Source organism: Haemorhous mexicanus, chromosome 19, assembly GCF_027477595.1.
Source record: "Haemorhous mexicanus isolate bHaeMex1 chromosome 19, bHaeMex1.pri, whole genome shotgun sequence".
Classification (NCBI taxonomy): Eukaryota; Metazoa; Chordata; class Aves; order Passeriformes; family Fringillidae; genus Haemorhous; species Haemorhous mexicanus.
The window spans coordinates 13,634,670-13,657,200 of NC_082359.1; the positions used below are offsets into that span (position 1 = coordinate 13,634,670).

The 22,531-nt window shown below is 48.8% G+C and overlaps 2 protein-coding genes across 2 annotated transcripts in view; one reads left to right on the forward strand and one right to left on the reverse strand.

The window, feature by feature from the left end:
- Nucleotides 1–1,897: 1,897 nt before the first annotated feature.
- PIWIL1 (piwi like RNA-mediated gene silencing 1) lies at nt 1,898–22,321 on the forward strand. The gene is made up of 21 exons (XM_059863871.1): nt 1,898–2,104; nt 2,534–2,847; nt 10,223–10,467; nt 10,763–10,888; nt 11,266–11,480; nt 12,556–12,677; nt 13,151–13,231; nt 13,732–13,929; nt 14,279–14,390; nt 15,290–15,407; nt 16,002–16,119; nt 16,272–16,386; nt 16,840–17,027; nt 17,565–17,637; nt 17,966–18,166; nt 18,267–18,370; nt 18,873–18,943; nt 19,478–19,631; nt 19,869–19,994; nt 20,435–20,582; nt 21,048–22,321. Exons 1-21 carry the CDS (start codon nt 1,898–1,900, stop codon nt 21,162–21,164), a joined length of 3,153 nt encoding a protein of 1,050 aa, XP_059719854.1. The 3' UTR covers nt 21,165–22,321.
- Nucleotides 22,278–22,531, reverse strand: part of RIMBP2 (RIMS binding protein 2) — a 98,513-nt gene continuing 98,259 nt past the window's right edge. Inside the window, exon 22 of the mRNA XM_059863403.1 lies at nt 22,278–22,499. Coding sequence (XP_059719386.1) covers nt 22,470–22,499 — 30 coding nt within the window. The 3' untranslated portion in view covers nt 22,278–22,469. The remainder of the gene's footprint in view (nt 22,500–22,531) is intronic.

Here is a 22,531-nt window from a genome sequence, read left to right on the forward strand (position 1 = left end):
TAATTAACTGACAGCCCACGGATAAAAATGAGAGCGCTTATTGTTGATGTTTATTTTCACTTTAATAAGGAATTGCTGTAGGTAGCCAGCCTGATTAAGTATTTTAACAACTCCCTTCTGAAGGTAATTAAGTTCTGCAGTGAAATGTAAGGAATTTGGCATCAAAAAACCATTAAGCAGGCAGATATTTTAAATGAATAAACAAACATAACTCTTTCCAACACACACATTCTGCTTTCTCATGATTTACATAACACAAACGACTTTGACAACATCTTTATATTGTGTTTATCTCAAAATACTGCTGAGCCAAAAGAAATCTGCATTTTGTGTTTCTGCAGCTCTAAACCTCTGACCCACTGGAGAGTTCTGCAGGCTGCAGAGCAATAGAAGTTGCCAGTGTGGGTGAAGAGCCCATGGCAAGGAGCGAGCACTGCTCTCAAAAGCACTGAACATGGAACATCTAAGTATGTGCATTGAGTTTGTTAAATATTTATCCAGATTTGTATGTGAATAATGGAAATCACATGCTAAAAGTACTTCAGCTGTCTGTAAGCAGCAACATCCACACTTCCACAGCTGGAAAGCTCTGCTTTTTAACTTCTGAAAGAGAACCTGGCTTCCCGAGTGGGCTGCTGTGCTGCCATAGCAGGCACAAGAAAACTGGCTTTGAGGACAGACTGACAATGTAAATGAAACAAAAAGGGATATTCCTGTTGTTTAAGTATTGATGTCAACAGTGTCACCCACTTCTATCTGGAATAGCAGAGAGCAAGGAAAAGGAGCCTTGTTCACTGCAGGTACCTCAAAAAGGGTAAACGACCTCACAAGGTGAGAGTGGGCTCTCACAAAGGTGAGTGTGCATCAGGGAATGTTCTCTCATCCCTGAAGTCAGCTTCTCCAAACACACCACGGCCATTTGGTCTTTAAGCAAAGGCATGCTGGCAAACAGAGACGGTGCATGAGAGCCCTGGTGCCATCTACACACCCTGCTTCCCATGGAAAGGCTTGCCGGGGAGTTCACTCCCCCTTCATCCTGCTTCCCATGGAAAGGCTTGCCGGGGAGTTCACTCCCCCTTCAACCTGCTTCCCATGGAAAGGCTTGCCGGGGAGATCATTCCCCCTTCAGACCGCTTCCCCCCAAGCCTACGGTTTTCTGGTTCTGTTGTGAAGCCCAAAATACAAGTTATGGTTCTCTGTCACAGCCACGGCAATCGGGCCAGCCTCGGCACTCAGAAAAAGGAGCTTTCCCCTCTGTGTGACTGCTGAATGTCCCTCCGGGCAGGAGGGTCACTCTCTGCCGGTGCTGCAGCCGGCTGTGCCACATCGCTGCTGGGGACAGCCTGCAGCACTGCTGAGCGCCAGCCTGCTCAGCTCCACTGCCACGGGCTCTGCACCTCCGTGGCAGCCAGGAACAGCTTATGCTGAGCTTTATTTATCATTTCATATAGTCCAAGTAAAAACATGTTTCTATAGCTCTTATGGTAAGTGCTGTGTTTCATTGCTTCGTAGTTCCATGTCAGTTTGATTAGTGAGTTAAGATGTCACAATTTCTAAGGACTGATATTTATTTTACTGCTGTGGGAGAGAGAGCATTAAACACATGTGCGTTGTGTGCATTAATTGGAAGCATTTTAAAATACTTTAAATGTATCAACACGTTTCAATGTACGGCATCCGATTGATTTGGAATTTCCCAAAATATATTCATTTGGTAAATGCAGATGCTACCGACACAAACTCAGGGCTGACGGCAGCTCACCGGGGAGCTGCCGGAGCGTGCGAGCCCTGGCTCCCAGGGCGCCGAGCGAGCCTTCCTTCGCAGGACAGCCAAGTTCCATTTCTTGTTGGACTGCTCCACCTCCCGGCGAGCCGGAATTCACCTTCCACCGGCGGGATGGGGAAATCCCCGCGAGCGGGACCGGGCTCACCGTGCCCGGGACTGTCCGGGACTGCTCCACCTCCCGGCGAGCCGGAATTCACCTTCCACCGGCGGGACGGGGAAATCCCCGCGAGCGGGACCGGGCTCACCGTGCTCACCGTGCCCGGGACACACGGACCGGGGGAGCCCCGCCAGCCCCGGGCTGGATCCCCGCTATCCCGAGTTGGATATTTATTGGGATAAGGATGGGAAGGAGAAGATAGAGCACCAATGCTGTAGGTTGCTAGCGGATCCCCGCCATCCCGGGGTCTATACCCCCGCTATCCCGAGCTGGATCCCCGCCATCCCGGGGTGTGTACCCCGCTATCCCGAGTTGGATCCCCGCCATCCCGGTGCATCCCCGTTATCCCGGGTTAGATTCCCGCTATCCCGGGGTGTATACCCCCCTATCCTGAGTTGGATCCCCGCCATCCCGGGGTGTATACCCCCCTATCCTGAGTTGGATCCCCGCCATCCCGGGGTGTATACCCCCGCTATCCCGAGTTGGATCCCCGCCATTCCGGGGTGTATACCCCCCTATCCCGAGTTGGATCCCCGCCATCCCGGTGCATCCCCGTTATCCCGGGTTAGATCCCCGCTATCCCGGGACAGATCCCCGCAGGCACGGCCGCAAGGGGCGGTGCCGTGAGGCGGGGCAAGCGCGTCCCTTCGGCTCTCTTCGGCTCTCTCCGGCAGCGCTCGGCAGCCAATCGGCGCAGCGGGCGCCTTCCCGCCTCGCCCGGCTGTCGCGTGCCGTGCGGGCTCGGTGCTGAGGGCGCGGCGGGGCCGGGGCTGTCCCGGGCCCGGCCTGCGACAGCGGCGGCGGCTCCAGGGAGGACAGAACCGTGCGGGGGCTCGGGGAGGGCGGCTTGCCGTCTGCGGGCGGGTAGGAGCAGTGTCCCCGTGCGGCCCGAGGGCAGGCGGAGGTAGGGCCGCGGCCCGGTGCGGCTCTGGTGGAGGTTTTGGCCCCACAGGCTCGAGGTGGGCAGGGAAAGCGGGCCGGGCCTGGGCCGGGACCGGGGCTGTGGGTGCAGGGGATGGGCAGGGGCGGGCGGGACCGAGCAGGCCGCAGCGCCGACACGTGCTCTGGAGAAGGGAGCTCTGCCCCTGGGGCAAGGTAAGGAACCGGCCTGAGCCCAGCCTCGGGTTACCTCGGCTGAGGCCGCACGTCTGACTGACTCACAGCTTCAGCTTTGAGGCGGCCTGTGCCCGTCCCTGCAAACCTGACTGAAGGGCCTTGCCCACGCTCCCCTTATGGCTTTGTCAGTGTGGAGATCTCCGAGTAGCCAGTTGTGCAGGGAGGGGTGTGTTCTCCTGAGCCAGTTGAAATTAAAGCAGGGCAGATGCTCTAGTGCTGCTCATAGTATTTATTGGGTTAAGGGTGAGAAGACAGAACACTAATGCTGTAGGTTGCTTTTTTTAGAAGATGACTGGAAGAGCTAGAGCCAGAGGAAGACCTCCCAGACAGACACCTCTCCCTGCTGCAGTAGGAGATGCACCTGTGAGTTGGTTTTCTTCTTTCTTTCTTCACCAGGATTTGAGATTCATACCTCAGCTACTTCCTATGTTAATATCAGGCAGATGTGTTCTTTGTTTTATGTGTGTATGCATATATTCTGCTGGATGTACCGTTAACATAGCTGGGTTATATTAAGGACATTTTATTAAGTTTCCAGTAACATGAAACTCTGATTTGTGGGATTGCTTGTGGCTTAAGGTTGCTGTTCTTCCAGCCATGATGCTTCTTAATGTAACTTATTCACTAGCCATGAAAATTAAAAAAGATATTTTTATAGAATAACTAGTCAGTCACTTGAGGTATCAAAGGGACTGTAGAAAACGGGAAGTCCATAAATTTTAGTTAGAGCTTGGAAAGAGGGGCTTTGCATTAGCTATTAGTTAAATGAATAATAACTTTAAAAGTTTCTACACTCCAGTAATTTTGAGTTTCAGGTGTAGAATAGTAACTCTACTACTTAGTATAGGACAAAAAGGGTTTAAATGTACATAACATAAACGTACATAACAGGGTTAGAGTGTGCATCACTCGTGCCTGCAGTGTGTGTTCTCTTTCAGTGAGTGCTCTGTACATCACAGGGTTAGAGTGTGCATCCCTGTGCCTGCAGTGTGTGTTCTCTCTCAGTGAGTGCTCTGTTCATAGCAGGGTTAGAGTGTGCATCCCCATGCCTGCAGTGTGTGTTCTCTCTCAGTGAGTGCTCTGTTCATAGCAGGGTTAGAGTGTGCATCCCTGTGCCTGCAGTGTGTGTTCTCTCTCAGTGAGCACTCTGTACATAGCAGGGTTAGAGTGTGCATCCCCATGCCTGCAGTGTGTGCTCTCTCTCAGTGAGTGCTCTGTACATCACAGGGTTAGTGTGCATCCCTGTGCCTGCAGTGTGTGTTCTCTCTCAGTGAGTGCTCTGTACATCACAGGGTTAGAGTGTGCATCCCTGTGCCTGCAGTGTGTGTTCTTTCTCAGTGAGCACTGTGTTCATAGCAGGGTTAGAGTGTGCATCCCCATGCCTGCAGTGTGTGTTCTCTCTCAGTGAGCACTGTGTTCATAGCAGGGTTAGAGTGTGCATCCCTGTGCCTGCAGTGTGTGCTCTCTCTCAGTGAGCACTGTGTACATCACAGGGTTAGAGTGTGCATCCCCATGCCTGCAGTGTGTGTTCTCTCTCAGTGAGTGCTCTGTACATAGCAGGGTTAGAGTGTGCATCCCCATACCTGCAGTGTGTGTTCTCTCTCAGTGAGTGCTCTGTACATCACAGGGTTAGAGTGTGCATCCCCGTGCCTGCAGTGTGTGTTCTCTCTCAGTGAGTGCTCTGTTCATAGCAGGGTTAGAGTGTGCATCCCTGTGCCTGCAGTGTGTGTTCTCTCTCAGTGAGTGCTCTGTTCATAGCAGGGTTAGAGTGTGCATCCCTGTGCCTGCAGTGTGTGTTCTCTCTCAGTGAGTGCTCTGTTCATAGCAGGGTTAGAGTGTGCATCCCCATGCCTGCAGTGTGTGTTCTCTCTCAGTCAGTGCTCTGTACATAGCAGGGTTAGAGTGTGGATCCCCGTGCCTGCAGTGTGTGTTCTCTCTCAGTGAGTGCTCTGTTCATAGCAGGGTTAGAGTGTGCATCCCCATGCCTGCAGTGTGTGTTCTCTCTCAGTGAGCACTGTGTTCATAGCAGGGTTAGAGTGTGCCTCCCTGTGCCTGCAGTGTGTGTTCTCTCTCAGTGAGCACTGTGTTCATAGCAGGGTTAGAGTGTGCATCCCCGTGCCTGCAGTGTGTGCTCTCTCTCAGTGAGCACTCTGTACATCACAGGGTTAGAGTGTGCATCCCTGTGCCTGCAGTGTGTGTTCTCTCTCAGTGAGTGCTCTGTTCATAGCAGGGTTAGAGTGTGCATCCCCATGCCTGCAGTGTGTGTTCTCTCTCTGTGAGCACTCTGTTCATAGCAGGGTTAGAGTGTGCATCCCCATGCCTGCAGTGTGTGTTCTCTCTCAGTGAGTGCTCTGTACATCACAGGGTTACAGTGTGCCTCCCTGTGCCTGCAGTGTGTGTTCTCTCTCAGTGAGTGCTCTGTACATAGCAGGGTTAGAGTGTGCATCCCTGTGCCTGCAGTGTGTGTTCTCTCTCAGTGAGCACTGTGTTCATAGCAGGGTTAGAGTGTGCATCCCTGTGCCTGCAGTGTGTGTTCTCTCTCAGTGAGCACTCTGTACATCACAGAGTTAGAGTGTGCATCCCCATGCCTGCAGTGTGTGCTCTCTCTCAGTCAGTGCTCTGTACATAGCAGGGTTAGAGTGTGCATCCCCATGCCTGCAGTGTGTGTTCTCTCTCAGTGAGTGCTCTGTTCATAGCAGGGTTAGAGTGTGCATCCCTGTGCCTGCAGTGTGTGTTCTCTCTCAGTGAGTGCTCTGTTCATAGCAGGGTTAGAGTGTGCATCCCCATGCCTGCAGTGTGTGCTCTCTCTCAGTGAGCACTGTGTTCATAGCAGGGTTAGAGTGTGCATCCCCATGCCTGCAGTGTGTGTTCTCTCTCAGTGAGTGCTCTGTTCATAGCAGGGTTAGAGTGTGCATCCCTGTGCCTGCAGTGTGTGTTCTCTCTCAGTGAGTGCTCTGTTCATAGCAGGGTTAGAGTGTGCATCCCCATGCCTGCAGTGTGTGTTCTCTCTCAGTGAGCACTGTGTTCATAGCAGGGTTAGAGTGTGCATCCCCATGCCTGCAGTGTGTGCTCTCTCTCAGTGAGCACTGTGTTCATAGCAGGGTTAGAGTGTGCCTCCCTGTGCCTGCAGTGTGTGTTCTCTCTCAGTGAGTGCTCTGTTCATAGCAGGGTTAGAGTGTGCATCCCTGTGCCTGCAGTGTGTGTTCTCTCTCAGTGAGTGCTCTGTACATAGCAGGGTTAGAGTGTGCATCCCTGTGCCTGCAGTGTGTGTTCTCTCTCAGTGAGTGCTCTGTTCATAGCAGGGTTAGAGTGTGCATCCCCATGCCTGCAGTGTGTGCTCTCTCTCAGTCAGTGCTCTGTACATAGCAGGGTTAGAGTGTGCATCCCTGTGCCTGCAGTGTGTGTTCTCTCTCAGTGAGTGCTCTGTACATCACAGGGTTAGAGTGTGCATCCCCATGCCTGCAGTGTGTGCTCTCTCTCAGTCAGTGCTCTGTACATAGCAGGGTTAGAGTGTGGATCCCCGTGCCTGCAGTGTGTGTTCTCTCTCAGTGAGTGCTCTGTTCATAGCAGGGTTAGAGTGTGCATCCCTATGCCTGCAGTGTGTGTTCTCTCTCAGTGAGTGCTCTGTTCATAGCAGGGTTAGAGTGTGCATCCCCATACCTGCAGTGTGTGTTCTCTCTCAGTGAGCACTGTGTTCATAGCAGGGTTAGAGTGTGCCTCCCTGTGCCTGCAGTGTGTGTTCTCTCTCAGTGAGCACTGTGTTCATAGCAGGGTTAGAGTGTGCATCCCCGTGCCTGCAGTGTGTGTTCTCTCTCAGTGAGCACTCTGTTCATAACAGGGTTAGAGTGTGCATCCCTGTGCCTGCAGTGTGTGTTCTCTCTCAGTGAGCACTCTGTACATCACAGAGTTAGAGTGTGCATCCCCATGCCTGCAGTGTGTGTTCTCTCTCAGTGAGTGCTCTGTTCATAGCAGGGTTAGAGTGTGCATCCCTGTGCCTGCAGTGTGTGTTCTCTCTCAGTGAGCACTGTGTTCATAGCAGGGTTAGAGTGTGCATCCCCGTGCCTGCAGTGTGTGTTCTCTCTCAGTGAGTGCTCTGTTCATAGCAGGGTTAGAGTGTGCATCCCCGTGCCTGCAGTGTGTGTTCTCTCTCAGTGAGCACTGTGTTCATAGCAGGGTTAGAGTGTGCATCCCCATGCCTGCAGTGTGTGTTCTCTCTCAGTGAGTGCTCTGTTCATAGCAGGGTTAGAGTGTGCATCCCTGTGCCTGCAGTGTGTGCTCTCTCTCAGTGAGCACTGTGTTCATAGCAGGGTTAGAGTGTGCATCCCCATGCCTGCAGTGTGTGTTCTCTCTCAGTGAGTGCTCTGTTCATAGCAGGGTTAGAGTGTGCATCCCTGTGCCTGCAGTGTGTGTTCTCTCTCAGTGAGTGCTCTGTTCATAGCAGGGTTAGAGTGTGCATCCCCATGCCTGCAGTGTGTGTTCTCTCTCAGTGAGCACTGTGTTCATAGCAGGGTTAGAGTGTGCATCCCCATGCCTGCAGTGTGTGTTCTCTCTCAGTGAGTGCTCTGTTCATAGCAGGGTTAGAGTGTGCATCCCCGTGCCTGCAGTGTGTGTTCTCTCTCAGTGAGCACTGTGTACATCACAGGGTTAGAGTGTGCATCCCCATGCCTGCAGTGTGTGTTCTCTCTCAGTGAGCACTGTGTTCATCACAGGGTTAGAGTGTGCCTCCCTGTGCCTGCAGTGTGTGTTCTCTCTCAGTGAGTGCTCTGTTCATAGCAGGGTTAGAGTGTGCATCCCCATGCCTGCAGTGTGTGTTCTCTCTCAGTGAGTGCTCTGTACATCACAGGGTTAGAGTGTGCCTCCCCATGCCTGCAGTGTGTGTTCTCTCTCAGTGAGTGCTCTGTTCATAGCAGGGTTAGAGTGTGCATCCCCATGCCTGCAGTGTGTGTTCTCTCTCAGTGAGTGCTCTGTTCATAGCAGGGTTAGAGTGTGGATCCCCGTGCCTGCAGTGTGTGTTCTCTCAGTGAGCACTGTGTTCATAGCAGGGTTAGAGTGTGCATCCCTGTGCCTGCAGTGTGTGTTCTCTCTCAGTGAGTGCTCTGTTCATAGCAGGGTTAGAGTGTGCCTCCCCATGCCTGCAGTGTGTGTTCTCTCTCAGTGAGTGCTCTGTTCATAGCAGGGTTAGAGTGTGCATCCCTGTGCCTGCAGTGTGTGTTCTCTCTCAGTGAGTGCTCTGTTCATAGCAGGGTTAGAGTGTGCATCCCCATGCCTGCAGTGTGTGTTCTCTCTCAGTGAGCACTGTGTTCATAGCAGGGTTAGAGTGTGCATCCCCGTGCCTGCAGTGTGTGTTCTCTCTCAGTGAGTGCTCTGTTCATTGCAGGGTTAGAGTGTGCATCCCTGTGCCTGCAGTGTGTGTTCTCTCTCAGTGAGTGCTCTGTTCATAGCAGGGTTAGAGTGTGCATCCCCATACCTGCAGTGTGTGTTCTCTCTCAGTGAGTACTCTGTTCATAGCAGGGTTAGAGTGTGCATCCCCGTGCCTGCAGTGTGTGTTCTCTCTCAGTGAGTGCTCTGTTCATAGCAGGGTTAGAGTGTGCATCCCCATGCCTGCAGTGTGTGTTCTCTCTCAGTGAGTGCTCTGTTCATAGCAGGGTTAGAGTGTGCATCCCCATGCCTGCAGTGTGTGCTCTCTCTCAGTGAGCACTGTGTACATCACAGGGTTAGAGTGTGCATCCCCATGCCTGCAGTGTGTGTTCTCTCTCAGTGAGTGCTCTGTTCATAGCAGGGTTAGAGTGTGCATCCCTGTGCCTGCAGTGTGTGTTCTCTCTCAGTGAGTGCTCTGTTCATAGCAGGGTTAGAGTGTGCATCCCCATGCCTGCAGTGTGTGTTCTCTCTCAGTGAGCACTGTGTTCATAGCAGGGTTAGAGTGTGCATCCCCATGCCTGCAGTGTGTGTTCTCTCTCAGTGAGTGCTCTGTTCATAGCAGGGTTAGAGTGTGCATCCCCGTGCCTGCAGTGTGTGTTCTCTCTCAGTGAGCACTGTGTACATCACAGGGTTAGAGTGTGCATCCCCATGCCTGCAGTGTGTGTTCTCTCTCAGTGAGCACTGTGTTCATCACAGGGTTAGAGTGTGCCTCCCTGTGCCTGCAGTGTGTGTTCTCTCTCAGTGAGTGCTCTGTTCATAGCAGGGTTAGAGTGTGCATCCCCATGCCTGCAGTGTGTGTTCTCTCTCAGTGAGTGCTCTGTACATCACAGGGTTAGAGTGTGCCTCCCCATGCCTGCAGTGTGTGTTCTCTCTCAGTGAGTGCTCTGTTCATAGCAGGGTTAGAGTGTGCATCCCCATGCCTGCAGTGTGTGTTCTCTCTCAGTGAGTGCTCTGTTCATAGCAGGGTTAGAGTGTGGATCCCCGTGCCTGCAGTGTGTGTTCTCTCAGTGAGCACTGTGTTCATAGCAGGGTTAGAGTGTGCATCCCTGTGCCTGCAGTGTGTGTTCTCTCTCAGTGAGTGCTCTGTTCATAGCAGGGTTAGAGTGTGCCTCCCCATGCCTGCAGTGTGTGTTCTCTCTCAGTGAGTGCTCTGTTCATAGCAGGGTTAGAGTGTGCATCCCTGTGCCTGCAGTGTGTGTTCTCTCTCAGTGAGTGCTCTGTTCATAGCAGGGTTAGAGTGTGCATCCCCATGCCTGCAGTGTGTGTTCTCTCTCAGTGAGCACTGTGTTCATAGCAGGGTTAGAGTGTGCATCCCCGTGCCTGCAGTGTGTGTTCTCTCTCAGTGAGTGCTCTGTTCATTGCAGGGTTAGAGTGTGCATCCCTGTGCCTGCAGTGTGTGTTCTCTCTCAGTGAGTGCTCTGTTCATAGCAGGGTTAGAGTGTGCATCCCCATACCTGCAGTGTGTGTTCTCTCTCAGTGAGTACTCTGTTCATAGCAGGGTTAGAGTGTGCATCCCCGTGCCTGCAGTGTGTGTTCTCTCTCAGTGAGTGCTCTGTTCATAGCAGGGTTAGAGTGTGCATCCCCATGCCTGCAGTGTGTGTTCTCTCTCAGTGAGTGCTCTGTTCATAGCAGGGTTAGAGTGTGCATCCCCATGCCTGCAGTGTGTGCTCTCTCTCAGTGAGCACTGTGTACATCACAGGGTTAGAGTGTGCATCCCCATGCCTGCAGTGTGTGCTCTCTCTCAGTGAGTGCTCTGTTGCAGTGGCTCTTTGTTCCCCCCAGTGGCAGGTCCAGCAGGGCATGCCCGGCCCTCTGCGCGGCCGGCGGCACCCGCAGCAGCAGCCACAGCACCCGCAGCAGGCACAGCAGCAGCTGCAGCACCCGCAGCAGCTCCAGCAGCTCCATGTTCCTCCAGCGCAGTCGGAAGAGCCCGGGGGCCACGGGCACCTGCGCAGCTGTGAGCCCCCCCTGCAGGAGAGGAGGCCAGAAGGTCAGAAGGGCTGGGAAATCCAGTGTCCGCAAGAGCACCTGTTCTGGAGAGAATGCAATTAAAGCATCCTTTAGACTGTATTTGTCTTTTCTTTCTTTTCAAAATGAGATTGTTACTGAGATTTGGAAGATGTTTGCTCCATAGCAAAAGCTGAAATGTAACATTTTGTGTTTACTCTTAGATTTGTTTTAATGCCTTTCAAGATTTAATTGCATTTTACATTTTTATTTGCTAATATGTGATAGTATATGTGTTATTTCTGACTTGATTGTGATTCTCGAATTTTAAACAATAGGCTTAAAGGTTTCCTCAGGACTCCAGGATTTGTCTTTAAGAGATAGGGGTGGACGTCGCAGAGATTTCCATGACCTTGGGGTAAACACTCGGCAAGCCATGGTGCACGTTCAGGAATCCAAAACTGGTATGTGTAAATTGGACTCTAGACATGTAAGCAGTTTGAAATGGAGGAGTTTCCTTTATTTCTGCTCTTAGCTTCCCCTAAAGAGCCAAGTAAAAAAAATCTTCAGAGTGTATTAGAAAAAGACAAGAAGTTGTTGCTGGTACCTGAAGAGCAGCATGGAGCATTGTCCTGGCAGCTGAAGGCTGTACAGAAAGCTCCAGAGGGCGGATGAGTGCCTGATGACAGCGAGCCGTACTCACGGGGTTAGAACAGATCAGGAACACCACTGACCTCTAATCTTTGCCTGCCTGCAGAGCTGACAGGGCTGTCTCAGTGCTGTTGAATGCCTGTGAAGTGGTAACATTTTGTAGCTGTTACCACGCTGGCTCTCTTTTCAGGTTTTTCAGGGAAAATGATCAAGCTGACCACCAACCACTTCCGGCTGACGTCGCGCCCGCAGTGGGCGCTGTACCAGTACCACGTTGGCTACAGCCCCGAGATGGAGGCGCGGCGCCTGCGCTCCGCTCTGCTCTTCCAGCACGAGGAGACCATCGGCAAGACCCATGCCTTTGATGGGTCCATATTGTTCCTGCCAAAGAAGCTCGAGAACAAGGTACGATACGATTTTTTATCGTGACTTGCGGTTTGTTCTTGTTTCTCACTAGCTAGGTGAAGTTAGGCAATTGATGTCCCACCAGCAGTGTTTAGTTGGATTGAGTATATTAGTATAAGCTAATTTGTTTGTGTAGAGAAATTTGGTTATAAACTTCTGGTTCTAATGGTTGATTTCTGCAGGCTAGAATCATCCTCTGCACAGAAGTGATAGTACGGGCAGTGTTTCTCCGTTTGTTTCTTTTGTACTTACATCTTTTCATACCTTCTGTATTTTATCACCCCACTTAATTGAAAGGGTGGATGAGTTGGGTGTATGTGGCAAGATTTTGGTAGCTGGAGGGGTCAGGGTGGCTCCTATGGGAAGGGGTCAAGGTCAGCCTGGTGTTGCATGGTCATTGCCAGCCAGATTCAGAATGGACCCATCACAGGCTAAAGCTGAGCCCATCAGCAAAGTTGTTGGCACCTCTGTGTATTTAAAAAGCAGGGGAAAATGGCAGAGCAAAGAAAAATCTAAGAAAGGAGCACCAGGGAGAAAACATCTCTATACTGGTGGCAATCCCTGCCCTCTGTGCCATGTGCCACTCCTTGCTTCACTGCAGGGACTGGGTGGAGGCAGGGCTGTTCACAGAGGGGCCAGAGGAGTCTGGGGTGAAGCTGAGTTTGGAAAAGGGAGAGGGGAAGAAGTTTTCACTGTGTGTGCTAACCTTTGTCTTTTTGCTTCCCAGTATCTGAATCAGTAATTAAATATATATTAGTTGGCAATATGTTAGTTTATTTCCTCAAGCTGAGTCCTTTTCCTGTCACAATAATAGGTAAGTGATGCCCCTGCCTTCATCTCGAGTTCAGCTGCCCTGGGCAGAGCCCCATTCTACCCCCGCGTTGTCTTCACCCTGATGAGCAGAGTCTTTCAGGTTGTAGTTCACAGTCCTGGTGAGAGATGGAATCCACATTTCAGTTAGCCTTGAATTATTACTTGGAATAAAAATGACCAAGTCCAGTTTGATGTTACTGGAGGAAAATGCAGAGACAGCACTGTTTGCTCTGGTTTTGTTAACCTCCTTTCACTTTCTCAGGTTACTGAGCTGTTCAGTAGGACTCGAAATGGGGAGGATGTGAAGATAACTGTCACACTCACTAATGAGTTGCCACCCACTTCACCTACTTGTCTGCAGTTTTACAACATCATTTTTAGAAGGTTTGCTGTACAAGTTATGTCTTTATAAGAAGTTACTCTAAAAATATCTGAAGTTTTTCCACTCCAAGGAATAGGCTACAACAAATAAGCATTAAAAATGTAAATTTTTAAGCCTTTCTGGCTACTGTTCCTGTGGGGCCCACCACATCTGGCAGTACTGTAAAGTGCAGTTGTGTGTATTTCTGGGCCATTTTAGTGTGAACCTGCGTGGTTCACCTGAGATGTAGCCTGTTGGGACTGCTGCCTTCAGCTGATTGGTGAAGGGTGGAGATGGACCTGAACTTCTCACCTGATTATTGTGGATAAGTGTCCATGACCTTTATAAACTGAGTTTATTGAGAAGTTCATTTTTTACATAGTCAGATGAACAGTGAGTTTGTGCATAGGGATTGGGCCATGCATGATGTGATGATGATGATGATGATGATGATAACAGTAATAATGCTAAAGGGCATCCATTCTTCTATTTTTAGGCTTTTGAAGATGCTGAATTTGCAGCAGATTGGACGTAATTATTACAACCCCAGTGATCCAGTCAGCATCCCTAACCACAGGTTAGGCAGAGCCCCTTGGTTTTCCGAGGGGTGCAGGGGCAGGGCTTGCTGCTGTCAGGGCTGTCCTTGTCCCTGTGCCTGGTGCTCCTGCCTGCCCTGGGCCTGCTGTACAAATTGGTAGGCCTGAGTTTGCCTGGGGGCCCATCCTGTGGCTGTGCTGCACTCCCTGCCTTTAATCTCACCTGTACAGCCTGGCTGATGGAAGGAACCAGGCAGTGTCCTGCTGGATAAACCCCTGGTCTTTTTGTTCTGAAAGTCTCCTGATTGCCTACACACTTTGTGAGATACTTAACAGCATGAAATGGATTTCTTAGCTGACTAAAGATAGCTGCCTGTAAAATATCTTTGCTTTTGTTAACCTTCAAGAGCTTGTTTATATTTGGATGATGGCTTCATTGTACCATCACTGCTCTCTGGTGTCTGTGATGTGGGCAGGAATAAGGGGTCAGAATAAAGATGCTCTAAAGCACACTAGGATTTTGTGTGTTCTCTTTTGCCAGGCTGATGGTGTGGCTGGGCTTCACAAGTTCCATCCTGCAGTATGAGGAGAACATCATGCTGTGTGCAGACGTGAGCCATAAGGTTCTCCGTGGGGAGACAGTGCTGGATACTATGCACAGCCTTCACTCCCAGGTTGGAGAGGAGAGATTTAGAGACGCCTGTGCTAAGGAGCTGATTGGATTAATTGTGCTCACAAAGTAAGTCTTCTTGGACTCTTGTCTTGGAGAGCTCTTCATGCTCCATGTCCTCAAGTAGGCAGTAAAGCATCAGAAAGCCAGAAAATGCTGTCCTTGTCAAGATAGCAAACTGATCAAGGTGACAGCATTTGCAAAAGCAGGAAGTACACACTGGTTTTCTTTGATTTTATTACAGTTTAGCTTGTGGTAGAATTGAGAGCCTATTACAGTTGAAAACTTGAAGTTATTACTTCTGAAAGGAGCAAAACTTCCAACTTGCATGAGTACTGACAGTAACTTTGTCATCCCAGTGTATTTCTTTTCTATTTGAGTTATGATTTAAACCAAAAGTGATGAAATGTTTATGTAGGTACAATAACAGGACGTACAGAATTGATGACATCGACTGGGATAACAATCCAAAGAGTACCTTTAGAAAATCAGATGGTTCTGAGATGAGCTTTGTGGAGTACTACAAAAAGGTATGAAAATTTAACTCTGTGTTTTATGCTGTACCTTGGAATGTTCAGTCATTGTTACAGGTTTACTTAGGATGCATGTGTTTCTAATTCATAGTATTTTAATTTAACAGAATTTTGTTTAAAAGACACTGTGCAATCTGAGATCAGTAACTAACCTGCACAGCATGGTTTGGTGAGAGTAGTCCATCCCAGGGAGTAGTTGGTCAGGCAGAAGGGCCAGGAGGGCTGCGTGGATGAGCAAGGAGCTCTTGGGAGAGCTCAGGAGGGAAGCTTCGGGAAGGTGGGAGCAGGGACGGTGATGTGGGAGGAGCACAGATACATTGTCACAGCGTGCAGGACTGAGGCTGGGAAAGCCAGAGCCCCTCTGCACTGAGTGTGTCTGTCACAGCTGGACCACTGAGGCCTCCCACTGTAGCTGCCAGGTCTTCATGCATACCGGCTTCAGCAGGAACAAGGTGGAGCTTGAGGTTATGGGAAGGCTCAATTTCAGAAACTTCACTTGGCAGTCTTGTTTGATTCTTGTGGTTTCTTACATTAAATTGCTCAGTAGGGCAGGAACTTTGTCCATTGCTGAAGTGGAAGGAGCATCCCATATTGAGTTAGATACCCCAGATGATAATGCCTCAAGCAAGGCACAGGCTCTGTTTTGTTGTCTCTTACACATCAGTAGCTTGATGGCATCAGTTGAGAGAATAGTGCTTCCCTGCTTTGCCTTTTCTGGCAAAAGCAATTCTTCTGAGATGTGCTAGTTGAAAAAGGTTGCTAGTTGCTTTTGGGTTTGTTTTAGGAACAATATTTGTTTTCTAAAGTGAGCATTATTATTCAGAAATAATAATATTTGTTATGAGTAACTTGTTTGTTATGAGTAAATTAACATGCAGTCTGTATTTCTGATACAGCAATATAACATAGAAATTAGTGATTGGATGCAGCCTGTCCTGATCAGTCAGATGAAGAGGAAGAGAGGGAACATACAAGGATCTGTGGCTCTGATTCCAGAGCTGTGCTCCCTAACAGGTACTATAGCAGTTTCCATATCAAAGCATCTGTCAAACCATAATGCCTACTGAAAGAGGTAATCTGACAGCAGCTTTCTGAAGAGTTCAGGGAAACTGTTTTGTTTGTATAAATGTGAGTTTAGGAGCACATTTTGTAGCTAAAAGATTGGATATTTAAATGGGACTGGAAAGCTTGAGGGGATTTGTTGTTTAATAGTGTTTAGCTATGGTGTTCAACATCAGCACTCTGATAACTTGTAGAGTTTTGGTGGTAAGGAACAATTTACTAGAAATTGATGGTAATTTTGTAAGATCCATAAATACATGTTTAGCATTAGCAGTGCCTGAACATCTCAGAACTGTTTGTGTTGATTTGAAAACAGAACTGAAGAGCTGCAGTGCCTTGTGTGGTTTCCTGTCAAGTGCAAAAACCCAGGATTTTTTTTCATGCCAATGGGGATGCATGTACAGGAAGCAACTGAAAACTTTGGCTACTACTGCCACCACTTCCTGTGTCTGCAGGACATGTAGCACTAGTCTGCAGGAGCTGCAAGTTTAATTTTTACAGTCCTTCATCTTAACTTGGACTCAGACAAGGCTTTGTTGTTGGCAGGACTGACTGACAAGATGCGCAGCGATTTCAATATGATGAAGGACTTGGCCATCCACACACGGCTGCCGCCGGAGCAGAGGCAGCGCGAGCTTGGCAGGCTTCTGAACTACATCCAAAAGTATGGCACCCTAACGGCCTCTCTGTTTCTGTCTCATGAAAGATGTGTATAAGAAACTTCTCGCTGTGAAACTTCTGAAATCTTACTAGCTTTAAAAAAGTCAGCAGGAACAAATTTCTCACTTTTTTAATTCAAATCTTGTTTTTAAACAGAGATGACAATGTTCAGAAGGAGCTCCGAAACTGGGGTTTAAGCTTTGATAATAAGTCGGTGTCCTTTACAGGAAGAATTGTTCAAGGAGAAAAGATCTTTCAATCAGGAGCCGTGGTAAATAATAAATCAACTTCTAGAATCTTCTGGGTGTCTCACTGATGAAACAAGTTCTTAAGGAAGGAAATTGTACTTTTTGGTTTATAAGTGAAGGATAAAGAGTGAAAATGTTATACACAAGTCTTTGTCCAAGCAGGAGATTTGCAGATTTCTTTAGTTGTTCCCAAGATGTGGCTAGAAACCCTTGAAGGCACTCCATCACGATAGGGCTGTCCTTGCAGAACAGTCCTTGTGGTCAGGTTCACAGCCCAGGGGAGCAGAGATGTTTCCCATTGGTTTCCATCTGTTAAAGAGGTTCCAAGGCTTTGTGGTGAAAAGCCACGAACGATTTCAGTTGGGTGGCTAGAACACAGGCAGTGTGTGTTCAGGCACAGCTAGGGTGAGCCATATGAGCCCTGGAGATGTGCATTCAGTCAGAGGCTTGTCAAACACGAGCTGTTTGCTCTGCAGTTCGATTACAACCCTCAGTTTGCCGACTGGACCAAGGAGACGCGCGGCGTGCCCCTGATCCGCTCCATGCCCATGGACACCTGGCTGCTCATCTACACGCGCCGCAACTACGACGTGGCCAACACCCTGCTGCAGAGCCTCTTCAAGGTCACCCCCTCCATGGGCATCCACATGAACAGGCCAAGCATGTGAGTGTCCTCACCAAGCTGAGGGGAAAACCGTCACCGTGTTGGGCTGCTCTGTGAGGGGAGGGTGTAGTGTGTCACACAGCTGATGTCTGGGAGGTTTTAATAAAGTAGAGTTGCTTTCAGTATGCAGATTGTTCCATTTTCTCTTGTGATTGACTTTCCTTACTCATACTTTAATTTCTGAGAGCTTTTCATATGCCAAAACTAAGAAGTGTCAGACAGACAGTCATTGAGCAAACCCTTCTCTAAGGAGTGTTTTCTGCTGACTTAGGATGTGTTCTGATTCTGATCTGTTCTCCTTGCAAATATCCTCCCTTGAGTACCCATACTTGCTTTTCATTTTGAATTTCATTGTGTTTGGAAGCCTAAGTTTGGAGGTGATTCCTTTTAATCTTCAGATGTGTGAAAGTGGTTTGTTAATAGCTGTAGATGTGACATTTCATACACTATTGATGCGTAGTGAGCTTTTATGCCTTTGCTGAAGTTTCAATAGCTGTTAGCTGTTCTTCTGTAAGCATTTTCTCTCTTTCTTTTCAGGATTGAAGTAGATGATAGAACAGAAGCATATTTAAGGGTTTTACAGCAAAGGGTTACCTCTGACATAAACATTGTATGTATTTCATTCCATAATTTCAAATCCTGTTTATCTCTGTAACTGGTGTTCAGTGGGATTTGCTCTCAGAACTGCAACTTCAGGCCCCTGAGAATCCACTATGTACCTGCTCATCCTCCTGTGCTAACCTAACACTGACCATGGGTATCCTTCTGGATAAGAGCCTTTGGTTCTGAAGTACAGACACTGACACTTTGCAGTTCTTCCCTTCACTGTGAACATTTGAATATTTCTCTTGAGCATAAGAATTTTTCCCAAAGAACTGTTTAAGTGCTGTATAGCTCTGAGAACATAGCTTCTTACAAAGATTCTTTTTTCTTCAAAGGTAGTTTGTATCTTGTCTAGCTCCCGAAAGGATAAATATGATGCCATCAAGAAATACCTGTGCACAGACTGCCCCATCCCCAGCCAGTGTGTGCTGGCTCGCACTTTGAGCAAGCCACAGACTATCATGACAGTAGCCACGAAAATCGCCCTGCAAATGAACTGTAAAATGGGTGGAGAGCTCTGGAGTGTCGAGATCCCCGTAAGTATTTTCTTATCAATGGTAACTGCTCTTTAGGAGGCTTTATTTCCAAAGCAAGCCCGTATGCCCACGGTCTGTGCTGTGTGTGGTTGCCTTGCAGCTGAAGCAGGTGATGATTGTGGGCATTGATTGTTACCATGACACCGTCTCGGGGAAGCAGTCCATCGCCGGCTTTGTCGCCAGCCTCAATCAGTCAGTCACGCGGTAAGAGCAGGCTGCCACAGGTAAAAAAACCCCAAAACTGTAAAAAAACCCCTTTCCTTTGACTGGAAAACAGCTTCAATGGGGCGGTCCATCAGGAAAATTCAAAATTGGTTTGCTGTAATGGTTAATGTGAAATATATTGTGAATTTTTCCCACTGCATCCCTTGAAGGAGAGGCCTTGTCCCACATTGCTTGAGAGAGGGTCAAGTGGTGGAGACATGGCTGGGATGAACAGAGAGCATCAGGGTGACAGGGTCTTTCCCCTTTCGAGTTGACTTGTATGAAAGGCTCTTCTTGGTTGAGAAGAATCTCAAGTCATGCTGTAGCACTTTTACCATGTTTTTATTTAGGGGAAATACTTTCATGGAACCCCAGCTCTTCCTTGGCTGCATTGACCCACAATACCCATAAAGACTAAGTGGTCATTGGCATTTTAAAAATGACTTCATTGCAGTAAGCCTGGGAAATGCTTTGAAGGTCTCTTTCATTTTGTTCTTCACAGGTGGTTCTCCCGCTGTGTTGTTCAAAGTCGTGGGCAAGAACTTGTGGATGGAATCAAAACCTGCTTGCAAGGTAGGGGAAGGAAAGGGAAAGAGTTCTGCTCTTGTAGAGCCAGATCTAAGAACTGACAATTCAGCTTCCTCAAAACCCTCCTCTCCTGCTGGCCTGAGGGGAGGCTTTACCAGCCTGCACTTGGATAACAACAGATTAAACATTCCATTGTAAATACTGCTGAAAATGAATAGCATCTTGTGTAAATCTTTCACTGATTCCCACATTCCTTTGCCATAATTAAAAACTGCTGAGCGGTGCCCTTCCAAGAATGCTTTAAGGGAGTGTGATTTCAAGGAGGGCAGCTCCTGCTAAGAGAGAGGCCAGCAGAGCAGGTGTGTCCTTGGGTCCTTTCTGTTGGTGGGTGCACAGGCAAACCAGAGCTCTCCCTCGCAGCTGTGTTTGTGTGGCATGATGCTGACCCATTTCAGGTTACTGAAGGATTGAGGACCTTGCTTTTCCAACTTACTGCTGTTCTTCTAGGAATAAAAATCTAGTTTTGTTTTGGAATGAATTGTCATTGCAACTAATGGCTTTTACTCTTGTTTTTTTAAGCTGCTCTGAGGAACTGGTCTAAATGGAATAAGTCTTTGCCCTCTCGTATTTTTGTGTATCGTGATGGTGTTGGAGATGGACAACTCAATACTTTGGTTAATTATGAAGTGCCTCAGTTTCTGGATTGCTTGAAGAGTATTGGTACTGACTACAGGTAAATCTGTTTCTACCAGCCCTCTTCTTTACACTGCCAGAGAAATAAACACTGGGATACAAAACGAGGCTATGAATGAAGACTGTCTAAAGTTGTGAACAATGTCTTATTTAATCTGAATCAGTAAAGACTTACATGTGAAATTAATGCCCTGGAACTCCAGAGAATCTGCTCCTGAAATACTCCTAGTGCAGTTTTCTAGGAGAGTACTGTTTTTTCCCTTTTCCTTTCTTTTAGCCCGAGGCTCACTGTGATTGTGGTGAAGAAACGAGTGGGTGCCAGGTTCTTTGCAGAGATTGGGGGAGGACTCAGAAACCCACCCCCAGGGACTGTTGTTGATACAGTGGTGACCAGACCAGAGTGGTGAGTTCCTGCAGAGGCAACACTTACTGCTCCTGCCAGCAGCCTGGGCAGAAAGGAGATAGATCCAACAGCACATGGACTGTAGGATCAAGTGTAAAAATACTTCCACACTTGTGTGGCTCAGGGGCTGGAGAAAACCAGCAGTGTAAGCTGAGTGCACCTGCAGGGTGGTTATCAGGAGGAAAACGGGATAGAACAAATAGTTGAGGTTGTTATGGTCTCAAGACCTGGTCCATATGATAAGGTTGTTCACGTTCCTCCAGGTTTCCTGGCCTTTGGACACAGAGGGAGCTTCTGTGGCCAGAGCCTGGGCATCCTGCTGGGGTGCACTCAATAAGCATGAAGTGACTCAAAAACGAGACAAACACCTGGGCACTGGCATTTTTCCAAGGCACACAGCCCTCAGTGACAGGCGGGTGGCTGTGCTTTCCCCGTGGCAGGTACGATTTCTTCGTGGTGAGCCAGACGGTGAAGAACGGCTGCGTGGCCCCGACCCACTACAACGTCATCTACGACACCAGCCAGCTGAAACCCGACCACGTGCAGCGCCTCACCTACAAGCTGTGCCACATGTACTACAACTGGTCGGTGAGTGCTGCTGGCAGGCCCAGCCTGCTGCAGAACTGCAGTCATTCTTACCTGCAGAAGCATCTACTCCCTCATGGAGGGGGAACTGTGCTGCTGCATTGCCTGGAGGCCTCTGCTGCACACCCAGCCCAGCTCGTGCCTGAGCCGTGCTTCAGCTCTGGCACTTCAGCAGCCACTGAGCTGAACGTCCCACCTTCTGCAAGGGCCAGCACTGAATATAAACCTGTGTGGGTAAAAGGTGGCAGGAGGGCACTGGAGTTGGGAAGTTTGGGGGTTTTTGAATCTGTTCTTCTCTTGTGTTGGGTGTAGGTAAAGTTATTTTCACAAATCAGCATAAACAACATAAAATACAAATTTTACAAGTATGCAGACTTCAGAGGCCCAGGGGTTTTTGTTGCAGTGACTGCATGCTTATTTAAATTACCTGAAAATAATTGCCTTTTTTCTTTTTTCCCCTTTCTGCAGGGTATTATCAGAGTACCTGCTCCTTGCCAGTATGCTCATAAATTGGCTTTCCTTGTGGGTCAGAGTATTCACAGAGAACCAAACATGTTGCTTTCAGACAGACTGTACTACCTTTGAAGCTGAGTTACCAGCCCAACAGAAGAGAGCAGTTCCTCTCTAGGGAACGTAGCATTGTCTGGGCTTTTGGTTTAGTTTTGGTTTTTCATAAGAGATGTGCACAAGATATGTGCAGTTGTGGAAATTATTTTATTTTCATTGTACCAAGAAAAGCTTGAGATTTGCATTTTGAACAGGTGTCTGCTTGCTAGAACAACTACACAAATTTTAATGATTTTTGATACTTATTTTCCAAAGTTTTTCTCAAATTCTTCCCAAAAGTTTATTGGTTGTTCTTATTTACATTTTGATAAGTCTTACACAGAATTACTTCTTGCATGGGAGATAGAGAGTTGTGCAGACCAGAATCCCAGCTCTTCCAGCTAGTTTTTATCCTTCTAATTTTCAAAATGCTTTAATATTGTTGATTCCTTGTTTTTCTTGGTTAAAATGAGGGCCAGATTTGTCTCCTGAGCTGTTTCATACCTTAAGAGGAGGTGACCAGGTGCTCTTGGTCAGCAAGGCTTTGTCTGGAGGCTGCAAGCGCTGCAGAACCTCGGCGGGGTTTTGAGCAGTTGTGGTTGGGAGGGATTTGCAGAGCAGCCCCGAGCTGTGGTGCTGCCAGGGGGCCCTGAGGGCTTTGCCAGGCTGCTCAGCTCAGGGGCAGTGCTGTGTGCAGCTCCAGGCTGAGGGCTCAGCTCTCCAGAGGCCTCTCTGCAGCAGGGGAGGGCTTGGGCCGAGCCTGTGCTGCTGGAGCAGCTCTGGGGACAGGGACTGTCCTGGGGCCCTGCTCTGCCTGGTCTGGGAGGGGAGGGCTGCAGACAGCTGAACTGCTGGGCTGCTCCTGCTCAACACAGGCTTCGTAATGAGAAATGCCATTTCCATCAGAGTACCAGTGCCCTGGCAGGCTTGGGGGTTTTGGTTTTGTAGTTCCAAGCAATGGGAAGCAGCCCTGGTTTGTTCGTGTCTGAGGTTTTCATTGGTCACTGTTCTGCAGCCCATTTTGTGAAACTAACAGCAGGTGTGGGGATGGAGGTTGATTTCAGATTTTTGCAGTAGCAGAGTCAAGCTACTGCACGTGGAGAAATTCAGATTAGCTCTGGTTTCCTTAACCACCTTGTTGTGAACCTTGTTGCTTTTCTTTGTGAGATTTAAATAAAGTTGTTGCTGTAATCCTTGCCCGTTTGAGCCTGTTCTGTGTATTCTGTACTTCAGCACTTGGCTTGGGGCACAGATGGGACAATTGCTGGAGTAACTTTGCAACCCTTCTTTATCTCTGAGCAGCTCTTGCAGATAGAGGAGCCTTTCTTTATTCTGCAGTGAACTTCAGCAGCCACGGACAGTTCTGGAAAAAGGCTGACACAAGAAGCCAGCAGCTGACACAGGGG

Coding starts and splice junctions, on each gene's coding strand:
- PIWIL1 (XM_059863871.1), top strand. CDS start 1,898: ATGGGGAAATCCCCGCGAGCGGGACCGGGCTCACCGTGCCCGGGACTG. Junction 16,120..16,271: donor CTTCTGAACTACATCCAAAA/GTATGGCACCCT, acceptor GTTTTTAAACAG/AGATGACAATGTTCAGAAGG. Junction 18,371..18,872: donor CTCAATCAGTCAGTCACGCG/GTAAGAGCAGGC, acceptor TGTTCTTCACAG/GTGGTTCTCCCGCTGTGTTG.